A 12979-nucleotide genomic window follows, 5' to 3' on the forward strand; every position below is an offset into this window, starting at 1 on the left:
GGCCGGTGAGCCTTACATCAGTGGTGGGAAAGTTATTGGAAGGGATTCTGAGAGACAGGATTTATATGCATCTGGAAAGGCATGGTCTGATTAGGGATAGTCAGCATGGCTTTGCGCATGGGAAATCATGTCTCATGAATTTGATTGAGTTTTTTCGAGGAGGTGACCAAGAGGATTGACGCGGGCAGGGCGATGGACGTTGTCTACATGGACTTTAGCAAGGCCTTTGATAAGGTCCCACATGGTAGGCTGGTCCAGAAGGTAAAACACATGGGATCCAGGGTGAGATAGCCAATTGGATACAAAATTGGCTTGGTAACTGGAGGCAGAGGGTGGTAGTGGAGGGTTGTTTTTCAGATTGGAGGCCGGTGACCAGTGGTGTGCCGCAGGGATCAGTGCTGGGTCCTCTGTTGTTTGTCATATATATTAATCACTTGGATGTGAATGTAAGGGGCATGATTAGTAAGTTTGCAGATGACACCAAAATTGGTGGTATAGTGGACAGTGAAGAAGGTTGTCTAAGGTTACAACAGGATATAGATAAACTGGGAAAGTGGGCAAGGGATTGGCAAATGGAATTTAACGCAGACAAGTGTGAAGTGATACATTTTGGGAAGTTAAACCAGGGCAGGACATATACAGTGAATGGCAGGGCCCTGGAGAGTGTTGTTGAGCGGAGAGAACTTGGGGTGCAAGTACATAGTTCCCTGCAAGTGGCAACATGGGTCAACAGGGTGGTGAAGAAGGCATATGGCATGCTTGTCTTCATCGGCCGAGGCACTGAGTACAAGAGTTGGGACATCATGTTACAGTTGTACATAACGTTGGTTAGGCCGCACTTGGCGTACTGTGTGCAGTTCTGGTCGCCACACTACAGGAAAGATGTGATTAAGCTAGAGAGGGTGCAGAAAAGATTCACAAGGATGTTGCCTGGTTTGGAGGGCTTGAGTTATAAAGAGATTGGATAGGCTGGATCTGTTTTCCCTGGAGCGAAGGAGGCTGGGAGGGGACATGATAGAGGTATATAAAATTATGAGAGGCATAGATAGGGTAGATAGCCAGAGTCTGTTTCCCATGATAGGGGTGACTAAAACTAGAGGGCATAGATTTAAGGTGAGAGGGAGGAGGTTAAAAGGGGATCAAAGGGGTAAATTTTTCACACAAAGAATTGTGGGTATCTGGAATGAGCTGCCTGAGGAGTTGGTGGAGGCAGGAACAGTAGCGACATTTAAAAGGCATCTGGACAGGTACTTGAATGAGCAAGGCATAGAGGGATATGGAATTAATGCAGGCAGGTAGGATTAGTTTAGATAGGCATTATGGTCGGCATGGACGCGGTGGGCCGAAGGGCCTGTTTCTATGCTGTACAATGCTATGACTCGAAGTGCTTCCTGACATCTCTCCTGAATGGTCTGGTCTTAATTTTTAGATTATGCCCCCTTGTTTTAGAATCTCCAAACAGTGGAAATAGTTTATCTTTATCTAGCCTGTCTTTTCCTGTTAATATCTTGTACCTAAAATCCCCCATCCCTGGAACCATTCTGGTAAATCTCCTCTGCACCCTCTCAAGGACCCTCACATCCGTCCTGAAGTGTGGTGACCAAAACTGGACACAGTGAAATAAATGCAAAATATTGCAGATGCTGGAAATACTCAGCAGGTCAGGCAGCGTCTGTGGAGAGGATAACGGAGTTAACGTTTCATATCCAAGTGGAGATTCATCCTGTCCCTCTGAATTTTTTTCCAATAGTTTCTCAACCACTGATGTTAGACTCACCGGCCTGTAATTACCTGGTTTATCCCTGCTACCGTCTTGAATAATGGTACCACATTCGCTGTCCTCCAGTCCTCTGCTACCTCTCCTGTGGCTAGAGAGGAATTGAAAATTTGCATCAGAGCCCCTGCAATCTCCTCCCTTGCCTCACATAACAGCCTGGGATACATCTCATCTGGGCCTGGGGATTTATCCACTTTTAAGCCCACTAAAACAGATAATACTTCCTCCCTTTCAATGCTAATATGTTCAAGTATATCCCAATCCCCCTCCCTGATCTCTATACCTACACTAACATCGTTCTTCTCCATAGTGAACACAGATGAAAAGTAATCATTTAAAACCTCTCCTATGTCCTCCGGCTCCACTCACAGATTGCCACTTGGGTCTCTGATGAGCTCTACTCTTTCCCTGGTTATCCTCTTGCCCTTAATATACTTATAAAACGCTTTCGGATTTTCCTTTATCTTGCCCACCAGTGTTGTTTCATGTCCCCTCTTCACTCTCCTAATTACTTTTTTAAGTACCCCCTACACTTTCTATACTGCTCTAATGCCTCCGCTGTTTTCAGCGCTCCGAATCTGCCATAAGCCTCCTTTTTTCCCCCCGATACAATCCTCTGTATCCCTTGACGTCCAGGGTTCCCTGGACTTGTTGGTTCTACCTTCACCTTAACGGGTACATGTTGGCTCTGAACTCTCACTATTTCCTCTTTGAATGACTCCCACTGGCCTGATGTAGACTTTCCTCCAAGGAGCTGCTCCCACTTTGGCCAGATCCTGTTTTATCAAATTGAAATCGGCCTTCCCCCAATTCAGTACCTTTATTTCCGGTCCATCTTTGTCCTTTCCCATAACTACCTTAAATCTTAGAGTTATGGTCACTATCCCCGAAATGCTCCCTCACTGATACTTCTACCACTTGTCCAGCTTCATTCCCCAGGATTAGGTCCAGTACTGCCTCTTCTCTTGTAGGACTGTCTCCATACTGGCTCAAAAAGCTCTCCTGTATGCATTTTAAGAATTCCTCCTCCTTTAAGCCTTTTGCACTAAGACTATCCCAGTTAACATTGGAGAAGTTGAAATCCCCTACTATTGTTACCCTACCCTATTATTTTTACACCTCTATGAGATTTGCCTACATATCTGCTCCTCTATCTCTCCCTGACTGTTTGGAGGCCTGTAGTACACTCCCAGCCAAGTGATTGCCCCCTTTTTGTTTTTAAGTTCTACCCACATGGCCTCATTTGAGGAACCTTCTGAGATATCATCCCTCCTTACTGCAGTAATTGATTCCTTGATCAACAGTGCAATACCACCTCCTCTTTTATCCCCTCCACTATCACCTGAAGATTCTCTACCCTGGAATATTGTTCCAGGTCTTGTTTACCGGGTGGTGGTGGCACCCCTCCACCGCCTTTGTTCGGCGGAGAGTTTCCAGTCCTGTCTCTCCCTCAACCATGTCTCTGTGATAGCAATAATATCATAATCCCATGTGCTAATCAACACCCTCAATTCATCTGCCTTACTAGTAAGACTCCTTGCATTCATAAATAGAGGTATTGAGTACAAAAGCAGTGAAGTTATGCTGAACCTTTATAAAGCTTTTCTTTGGCCCCAACTAGATTATTAATCCATTCACAATCCATTTGCCTTTGTCCCATGACATCTTTTTTATTTAATCTCTGCTGCCCACTGCCCGATCACACACCTTCCCTTTTGTTCTCTTCCCCACCAAATACCCCCCCACCAAATCACCCCCCCCAAAATCCCTCCCACCCCCCACAAACCCCACCCCCCCCCCGCCCCAGACGCTGCCTGACATGCTGAGTATTTCCAGCACTTGCTGTTTTTATTAACTCTGTTTCTCTCTCCACAGATGCTGCCTGACATACTGAGTATTTCCAGCACTTGCTGTTTTTATTAACTCTGTTTCTCTCTCCACAGACACTGCCTGACCTGCTGAGTATTTCCAGCACTTGCTGTTTTTATTAACTCTGTTTCTCTCTCCACAGATGCTGCCTGACCTGCTGAGTATTTCCAGCACTTGCTGTTTTTATTAACTCTGTTTCTCTCTCCACAGACGCTGCCTGATCTGCTGAGTATTTCCAGCACTTGCTGTTTTTATTAACTCTGTTTCTCTCTCCACAGATGCTGCCTGACATACTGAGTATTTCCAGCACTTGCTGTTTTTATTAACTCTGTTTCTCTCTCCACAGACACTGTCTGACCTGCTGAGTATTTCCAGCACTTTCTGTTGTTATTTCAGATTTCCAGCATCTGCAGTATTTTGCTTTTATTTCACTGTGTCCAGTTCTGGTCACCACACTTTAGGAAGGAAGTGAGGGTCCTTGAGAGGCAGCAGAGGAGATTTACCAGAATGGTTCCAGGGATGAGGGATTTTAATTACAAGGTTAAGTTGGAAAAGCTGGGATTGTTCTCCTTGGAGATTGAGGGGAGATTTGATGGAGGTGGACGAGATTATGACGGGCTTAAATAAGATAGACATGGAAAAAGTGTTCCCATTAGCTGATGGTACAAGGACCAGGAGACACCAATTGAAGGTTTTGGGCAAGAGAGGCATGGGGAATATGAGGACGAAATATTTTGCACAGCAAACGGTAATGAGCTGGAACTCGCTGTCCACAAGGGTGGTGGAATGATATTGATATTTACAGCTACAGCACTGAAACAGTTTAGTGACAACGATTTCAAAGGAAAATTGGATGGGAATATAGAACATAGGCCCACGATGTTGTGCCGCAACTTTAACCTACTCTAAGATCAAACGAACTACCTACCCTTCATTCTATTATCATCCATGTACCTATCCAAGAGTTGCTTAATTGCCCCTAATGTATCTGCTTCTACTACCACCGCTGGCAACGCATTCCACGCACCCACCACTCTCTGTGTAAAGAACCTACCTCTGACATCTCCCCGAAATCTTCCTCCAATCACCTTAACATTATGCCCCCTGGTGATAGCCCTTTCCACCCTGGGAAAAAGTCTCTGGCTATCCACTCTATCTATGCCTTTCATCATCTTGTACACCTCTATCAAGTCACCTCTCATCCTTCTTCGCTCCAATGAGAAAAGCCCCAGCTCCCTCAATCTTTCTTCGTAAGACATGCCCTCCAGTCCAGGCAGCATCCTGGTAAATCTCCTCTGCACCCTCTCTAAAGCTTCCACATCCTTCCTATAATGAGGCGACCAGAACTGAACACAATATTCCAAGTGTGGTCTAACCAGGGCTTTATAGAGCTGCAGCATAACCTCGCGGCTCTTAAACTCAATCACCCTGTTAATGAAAGCCAACACACCATACGCCTTCTTAACAACCCTATCAACTTGGGTGGCAACTTTGAGCGATCTATGGACATGGACCCCAAGATCCCTCTGTTCCTCCACACTACCAAGAATCCTGTCTTTAAGCCTGTGTTCTGCATTCAAATTCGACCTTCCAAAATGAATCACTTCACACTTTTCCAGGTTGAACTCCATCTGCCACTACTCAGCCCAGCTCTGCATCCTGTCAATGTCCCGTTGCAACCTACAACAGCCTTCCACACTATCCACAACTCCAGCAACCTTCGTGTCATCGGCAAACTTGCAAACCCAGCCTACCACTTCCTCATCCAAGTCATTTATAAAAATCACAAAGAGCAGAGGTCCCAGAACAGATCCCTGCGGAACACCACTGGTCACCGAGCTCCATGCTGAATACTTTCCATCTACTACCACCCTCTGTCTTCTATGGGCCAGCCAATTTTGTATCCAACTTTCCCTGAATCCCATGCCTCCTTACTTTCTGAATGAGCCTACCATGGGGAACCTTATCAAACGCCTTGCTAAAATCCATATACACCACATCCACTGCTTTTCCTTCATCAATGTGTTTTGTCACATCTTCAAAGAATTCAATAAGGCTTGTGAGGCATGACCTGCCCCTCACAAAGCCATGCTGACTGTCTCTAATCAAACCATGCTTTTCCAAATAATCATAAATCCTGTCTCTCAGAATCTTCTCCAATAATTTGTCCACTACCGACGCAAGACTGACTGGTCTATAATTCCCAGGGTTATCCCTATTACCATTCTTGAACAAGGGAACATTTGCCACCCTCCAATCATCCGGCACTACTCCTGTGGACAGTGAAGACGCCAAAGGCACGGCAATCTCTTCCCTCGCTTCCCGTAATATCCTTGGGTATATCCCGTCTGGCCCCGGGGACTTATCTGTCCTCATATCATTCAACCTTTCCAGCACATCCTCCTTCTTAACATCAACCTGTTCGAGCATATCAGCCTGTTTCACGCTGTCCTCACAAATGACCAGGTCCCTCTCACTAGTGAATACTGAAGCAAAGTATTCATTTAGGACCTCCCCTACCTCCTCCGACTCCAGGCACAAGTTCCCTTCTCTATCCCTGATCGGCCCGACACTCACTCTGGCCATCCTCTTGTTCCTCACATAAGTGTAGAACGCCTTGGGATTTTCCTTAATCCTACCCGCCAAGACTTTTCCATGTCCCCTTCTAGCTTTCCTAAGTCCATTCTTCAGTTCCTTCCTGGCTACCTTGTAACCGTCTAGAGCCCTGTCTGATCCTTGCTTCCTCACTCTTCAGTAAGCTTCCTTCTTCCTCTTGACTAGCTGTTCCACATCTCTTGACATCCAAGGTTCCTTCACCCTACCATCCCTTCCCTGCCTCATCGGGACAAACCTATCCAGCAGTCGCAGCAAGTGCTCCCTGAACAACCTCCACATTTCTGTCATGCATTTCCCCGAGAACATCTGTTCCCAATTTATGTTCCCAGTTCCTGCCTAATAGCATTGTAATTCCCCCTACCCCAATTAAATATTTTCCCATCCCGTCTTCTCCTGTCCCTCTCCATAACTATAGTAAAGGTCAGGGAGTTGTGATCACTATCACCGAAATGCTCTCCCACCGAGAGATCTGCCACCTGGCCTGGTTCGTTGCCAAGCACCAAAGCCAACATAGCCTCGCCTCTAGTCGGCCTTTCTGCATATTGAGTCAGGAAACCTTCCTGGACACACCTGACAAAAACTGCTCCATCCAAACTATTTGCACTAAGGAGGTTACAATCAATATTAGGGAAGTTGAAGTCACCCATGACAACAACCTTGTTACTTCTGCACCTTTCCAAAATTTGCCTCCCAATCTGGTCCTCCATGTCTCTGTTGCTATTGTGGGTCTGTCGAAAACTCCCAGCAAAGTGACTGCTCCTTTCCTGTTTCTGACTTCCACCCATAATGACTCAGTAGACAAACCCTCCTCGACGACCTCCCTTTCTGCAGCTGTGATACTATCCCTGATTAACAATGCCACTCCCCCACCTCTTTTACCTCCCTCCCTATTCCTTTTGAAACATCTAAACCCCGGAACATCCATTCCTGCCCTTGTGATATCCACGTCTCCGTAAAGGACTTGAAGGAAATAAATTTGCAGGGCGAAGGGGATCAAGTGGGGGAGTGGGACTGACTGGATTGCTCCGCAGAGAGCTGGCATGGATTCTGTGCACTGAATGGTCTCCTTCTGTCCCATAATGACTGATTCTAATTAAGGAAAACCAGCACGATTTGCTCAAGGCAAATCATGTTCAACTAACTTGCTTGAGTTTTTTGATGAGGTAACAGGGAAAGTTGTTGATGTGGTGTTCATAGAACTTCCAAAATGAATTTGACAAAGTGCCAAATAACAGGCGCTGCATGGATACGAAATTAACTGAATAGCTGGAAATAAAGAGTTGTTTTTTGGGTCGGAGGAAGGTATACAGTGGGGTTTCCCGGGTGTCAGTGTTAGGACCATTGCTTTTTGCTTTGGTGACTTGGGTTTGCAGGGCACAATTTCAGAATTTGCAGATGACACAAAACTTGGAAGTACAATGAACTGTGAGGAGGATAGTGATAGACTTCAATAGGACAAAGACAGGCTGGTGGAATGGGCAGATACATGGCAGGTGAAATTTAATGCAAGTTTTGGTAGGAAGAACGAGGAATAACAATATAAAATAAAGGGTACAATTCTAAAGTGGGTACAGGAGCAGAAGGACATAGGGGTATAATTGCACAAATCATTGAAGGAAGCAGGGCAGGTTGAGAAAACTGTTAATAATGCAGGCCGGGTTTTATAAATAGAGTTATAGACTACAAAAGTGAGGAAGTTATGATGAACCTTTCTAAAATGCTACTTCAGCCTCAACTGGAGAATTGTGTCCAGTTCTGGTAACCACACTTTTGGAATGATGTGAAGGCTTTAAAGAGGGTGCAGAAAAGATTCTAGGGATGAGGAACTTCAGTTACATTGATAGATTGGAGAAACTGGGACGGTTCTCCTTGGAGAAGAGAAGATTGAGAGGAGGTTTGATTGAGGTGTTCAAAATCATCAGGGGTCTAGACAGAGTAGATAGAGAGAAACAGTTCCCATTGGCAGAAGGATCAAAAACCCGAGGAAACTGACTTAAGGAGACTGGCAATTGGATAATTATCTGAAGAGAAAAACTTTGCAGGGCTATAGGAAAAGGGAAGGGGAGTAGGACTAGCTGAGCTGCTCTTGCAGAGATCCAGCACAGACACAGTGGTTGAATGGCCTCCTTCGGTGCTGTAACCATTCTATGATTCTATGTAGTAGTCACTTCCGGTGAAATACATGGCCTGCAGCAGTCACAGCCTGTAAAACGCACTTCCTGTATCAGTAAGAGCCTGTTACCAGTCACAGCCTGTAAATCTCACTTCCTGTATCAATCAGAGCCTGTACCAGTCACAGCCGTAAAACTCACTTCCTGTAACAATCAGAGCCTGTTGGCACTCACAGCCTGTAAAACTCACTTCCTGTAACAATCACAGCCTGTTCGCAGTCACAGTCTGTAAAACTCACTTCCTGTAACAATCAGAGCCTGTACCAGTCACAGCCTGTAAAACTCACTTCCTGTAACAATCAGAGCCTGTTAGCAGTCACAGCCTGTAAAACACACTTCCTGTAACAATCAGAGCCTGTTAGCAGTCACAGCCTGTAAATCTCACTTCCTGTAACAATCAGAGCCTGTTGGCACTCACAGCCTGTAAAACTCACTTCCTGTGACAATCACAGCCTGTTAGCAGTCACAGGCTGTAAAACGCACTTCCTGTATCAGTAAGAGCCTGTTAGCAGTCACAGCCTGTAAAACTCACTTCCTGTAACAATCAGAGCCTGTACCAGTCACAGCCGTAAAACTCACTTCCTGTAACAATCAGAGCCTGTACCAGTCACAGCCTGTAAAACACACTTCCTGTAACAATCAGAGCCTGTTAGCAGTCACAGCCTGTAAATCTCACTTCCTGTAACAATCAGAACCTGTTAGCAGTCACAGCCTGTAAAACTCACTTCCTGTAACAATCAGAGCCTGTCAGCAGTCACAGCCTGTAAATCTCACTTCCTGTCACAATCAGAGCCTGTTAGCAGTCACAGCCTGTAAAACTCACTTCCTGTAACAATCAGAGCCTGTTAGCAGTCACAGCCTGTCAAACTCACTTCCTGTAACAATCAGAGCCTGTACCAGTCACAGCCTGTAAAACTCACTTCCTGTAACAATCAGAGCCTGTTAGCAGTCACAGCCTGTAAAACACACTTCCTGTAACAATCAGAACCTGTACCAGTCACAGCCTGTAAAACTCACTTCCTGTAACAATCAGAGCCTGTTAGCAGTCACAGCCTGTAAATCTCACTTCCTGTAACGATCAGAGCCTGTTAGCAGTCACAGCCTGTAAAACTCACTTCCTGTAACAATCACAGCCTGTTCGCAGTCACAGTCTGTAAAACTCACTTCCTGTAACAATCAGAGCCTGTACCAGTCACAGCCTGTAAAACTCACTTCCTGTAACAATCAGAGCCTGTTAGCAGTCACAGCCTGTAAAACACACTTCCTGTAACAATCAGAGCCTGTTAGCAGTCACAGCCTGTAAATCTCACTTCCTGTAACAATCAGAGCCTGTTGGCACTCACAGCCTGTAAAACTCACTTCCTGTGACAATCACAGCCTGTTAGCAGTCACAGGCTGTAAAACGCACTTCCTGTATCAGTAAGAGCCTGTTAGCAGTCACAGCCTGTAAAACTCACTTCCTGTAACAATCAGAGCCTGTACCAGTCACAGCCGTAAAACTCACTTCCTGTAACAATCAGAGCCTGTACCAGTCACAGCCTGTAAAACACACTTCCTGTAACAATCAGAGCCTGTTAGCAGTCACAGCCTGTAAATCTCACTTCCTGTAACAATCAGAACCTGTTAGCAGTCACAGCCTGTAAAACTCACTTCCTGTAACAATCAGAGCCTGTCAGCAGTCACAGCCTGTAAATCTCACTTCCTGTCACAATCAGAGCCTGTTAGCAGTCACAGCCTGTAAAACTCACTTCCTGTAACAATCAGAGCCTGTTAGCAGTCACAGCCTGTCAAACTCACTTCCTGTAACAATCAGAGCCTGTACCAGTCACAGCCTGTAAAACTCACTTCCTGTAACAATCAGAGCCTGTTAGCAGTCACAGCCTGTAAAACACACTTCCTGTAACAATCAGAACCTGTACCAGTCACAGCCTGTAAAACTCACTTCCTGTAACAATCAGAGCCTGTTAGCAGTCACAGCCTGTAAATCTCACTTCCTGTAACGATCAGAGCCTGTTAGCAGTCACAGCCTGTAAAACTCACTTCCTGTAACAATCACAGCCTGTTCGCAGTCACAGTCTGTAAAACTCACTTCCTGTAACAATCAGAGCCTGTACCAGTCACAGCCTGTAAAACTCACTTCCTGTAACAATCAGAGCCTGTTAGCAGTCACAGCCTGTAAAACACACTTCCTGTAACAATCAGAGCTTGTTAGCAGTCACAGCCTGTAAATCTCACTTCCTGTAACAATCAGAGCCTGTTGGCACTCACAGCCTGTAAAACTCACTTCCTGTGACAATCACAGCCTGTTAGCAGTCACAGGCTGTAAAACGCACTTCCTGTATCAGTAAGAGCCTGTTAGCAGTCACAGCCTGTAAAACTCACTTCCTGTAACAATCAGAGCCTGTACCAGTCACAGCCGTAAAACTCACTTCCTGTAACAATCAGAGCCTGTACCAGTCACAGCCTGTAAAACACACTTCCTGTAACAATCAGAGCCTGTTAGCAGTCACAGCCTGTAAATCTCACTTCCTGTAACAATCAGAACCTGTTAGCAGTCACAGCCTGTAAAACTCACTTCCTGTAACAATCAGAGCCTGTCAGCAGTCACAGCCTGTAAATCTCACTTCCTGTCACAATCAGAGCCTGTTAGCAGTCACAGCCTGTAAAACTCACTTCCTGTAACAATCAGAGCCTGTTAGCAGTCACAGCCTGTCAAACTCACTTCCTGTAACAATCAGAGCCTGTACCAGTCACAGCCTGTAAAACTCACTTCCTGTAACAATCAGAGCCTGTTAGCAGTCACAGCCTGTAAAACTCACTTCCTGTAAAAATCACAGCCTGTTCGCAGTCACAGCCTGTAAAACTCACTTCCTGTAACAATCAGAGCCTGTTAGCAGTCACAGCCTGTAAATCTCACTTCCTGTAACAATCACAGCCTGTAAAACTCACTTCCTGTAACAATCAGAGCCTGTTAGCAGTCACAGCCTGTAAAACTCACTTCCTGTAACAATCAGAGCCTGTTAGCAGTCACAGCCTGTAAAACTCACTTCCTGTAACAATCAGAGCCTGTACCAGTCACAGGCTGTAAAACTCACTTCTTGTAACAATCAGAGCCTGCACAAGTCACAGCCTGTAAAACTCACTTCCTGTAACAATGAGAGCCTGTACCAGTCACGGCAGTGACTGGCTTTGAAAATACAGGCAAAAGTCAGGGCACCTTTATTCAGTGACATGTCTCCATTTCATTGTACAATGTGTCACTCTAATCTTTAAGTTATAATTTTCCTGTAAGAAATAGAACTACTGTATCACAGAATGTGCTTGTTAAGAGTCTGGCACGCATCAAGTCAACATACTGTTTGTTTGGTTCCTTTGCTAGGATGTCCCATAGGATACAAAGTTGCTGCAGCACTTGGGTGTGTTCAGTGTTTAGCAATGACAATCTATATTGTCATCCGTTTCCTGCGAGGAACTGAAGAGGCTTGCTTCTTGACCAATAAATGTAAGTTCAGAGTAATGTTTATGGCTGTGGTTATTTATCTCTTCTCTCCTTCTGCCCAGCTGGATGGTCCCATCCACTCAGCCCTGTTCCTGCTGAATTGTGACCAGCTCTGGGTAAAGATGGGACCTGAACAGAGCTGGGGCAAATTCCATTGCGGGGTAATTTGTTTGTGCTATTGGGGAGAGTTTAAACTAACATGAGAGGGGTGAGGGAACCAGGAAGTATCAAAAAGGAATACCAAGGTGCACAGAATACTGAGAGAGAGATAACACTAGAGCAGGAATATAAGACTGGAGATAAGATCAGGAGTGCATCATTCAGCCCCATGAACCAGCTCCACCATTCAATATGATCATGGTTGATCCTCACCCTCAACTTCACTTTCCCACCCATTCCTCATATCCATTGATACCCTGAGAGACCAAAAATCTATCTAACCCATCCTTAAATATATTCAGGAATGGAGCATCCACAACCCTCCTGGGGTAGAGAATTCCAAAGAATCACAACCCTTTGAGTGAAGAGGTTTCTCCTCATTTCAGAGCTAAATAATTGGCCCCTCATCCTGAGACTGTGTCCTCATGTTCTCGATTCCCAACCAGGGGAAACAATCATTGAAAAAGAGCAGGCAGAGGTTTCATTGTAAAGAGCGTGAAGAGTGGGCAGAGGCTTCATTGTAAAGAGGGTGGAGAGTAGGCAGAGGCTTCATTGTAACGAGAGTGGAGAGTGGGCAGAGGCTTCATTGAAAAGAGCGCGGAAAGTGGGCAGTGGCTTCATTGTAAAGAGCGTGGTGAGTAGGCAGAGGCTTCATTGAAAAGAGCGCGGAAAGTGGGCAGTGGCTTCATTGTAAAGAGCGTGGTGAGTAGGCAGAGGCTTCATTGAAAAGAGCGCGGAAAGTGGGCAGAGGCTTCATTGTAAAGAGCGTGGTGAGTAGGCAGAGGCTTCATTGAAAAGAGTGCGGAAAGTGGGCAGAGGCTTCATTGAAAAGAGCGTGGTGAGTAGGCAGAGGCTTCATTGAAAAGAGCGCGGAAAGTGGGCAGAGGC

The 12979-nt window shown here is 45.6% G+C and overlaps 1 protein-coding gene across 1 annotated transcript in view; it reads left to right on the forward strand.

Annotated features, from left to right (window-relative positions):
* Positions 1–12979, forward strand: part of LOC137345904 (carcinoembryonic antigen-related cell adhesion molecule 21-like) — a 276795-nt gene that overhangs the window by 142300 nt on the left and 121516 nt on the right. Inside the window, exon 5 of the mRNA XM_068009146.1 lies at positions 11813–11935. Coding sequence (XP_067865247.1) covers positions 11813–11935 — 123 coding nt within the window. The remainder of the gene's footprint in view (positions 1–11812; positions 11936–12979) is intronic.

The sequence above is a fragment of the Heterodontus francisci genome, chromosome 29 (assembly GCF_036365525.1).
Source record: "Heterodontus francisci isolate sHetFra1 chromosome 29, sHetFra1.hap1, whole genome shotgun sequence".
Taxonomy (NCBI): Eukaryota; Metazoa; Chordata; class Chondrichthyes; order Heterodontiformes; family Heterodontidae; genus Heterodontus; species Heterodontus francisci.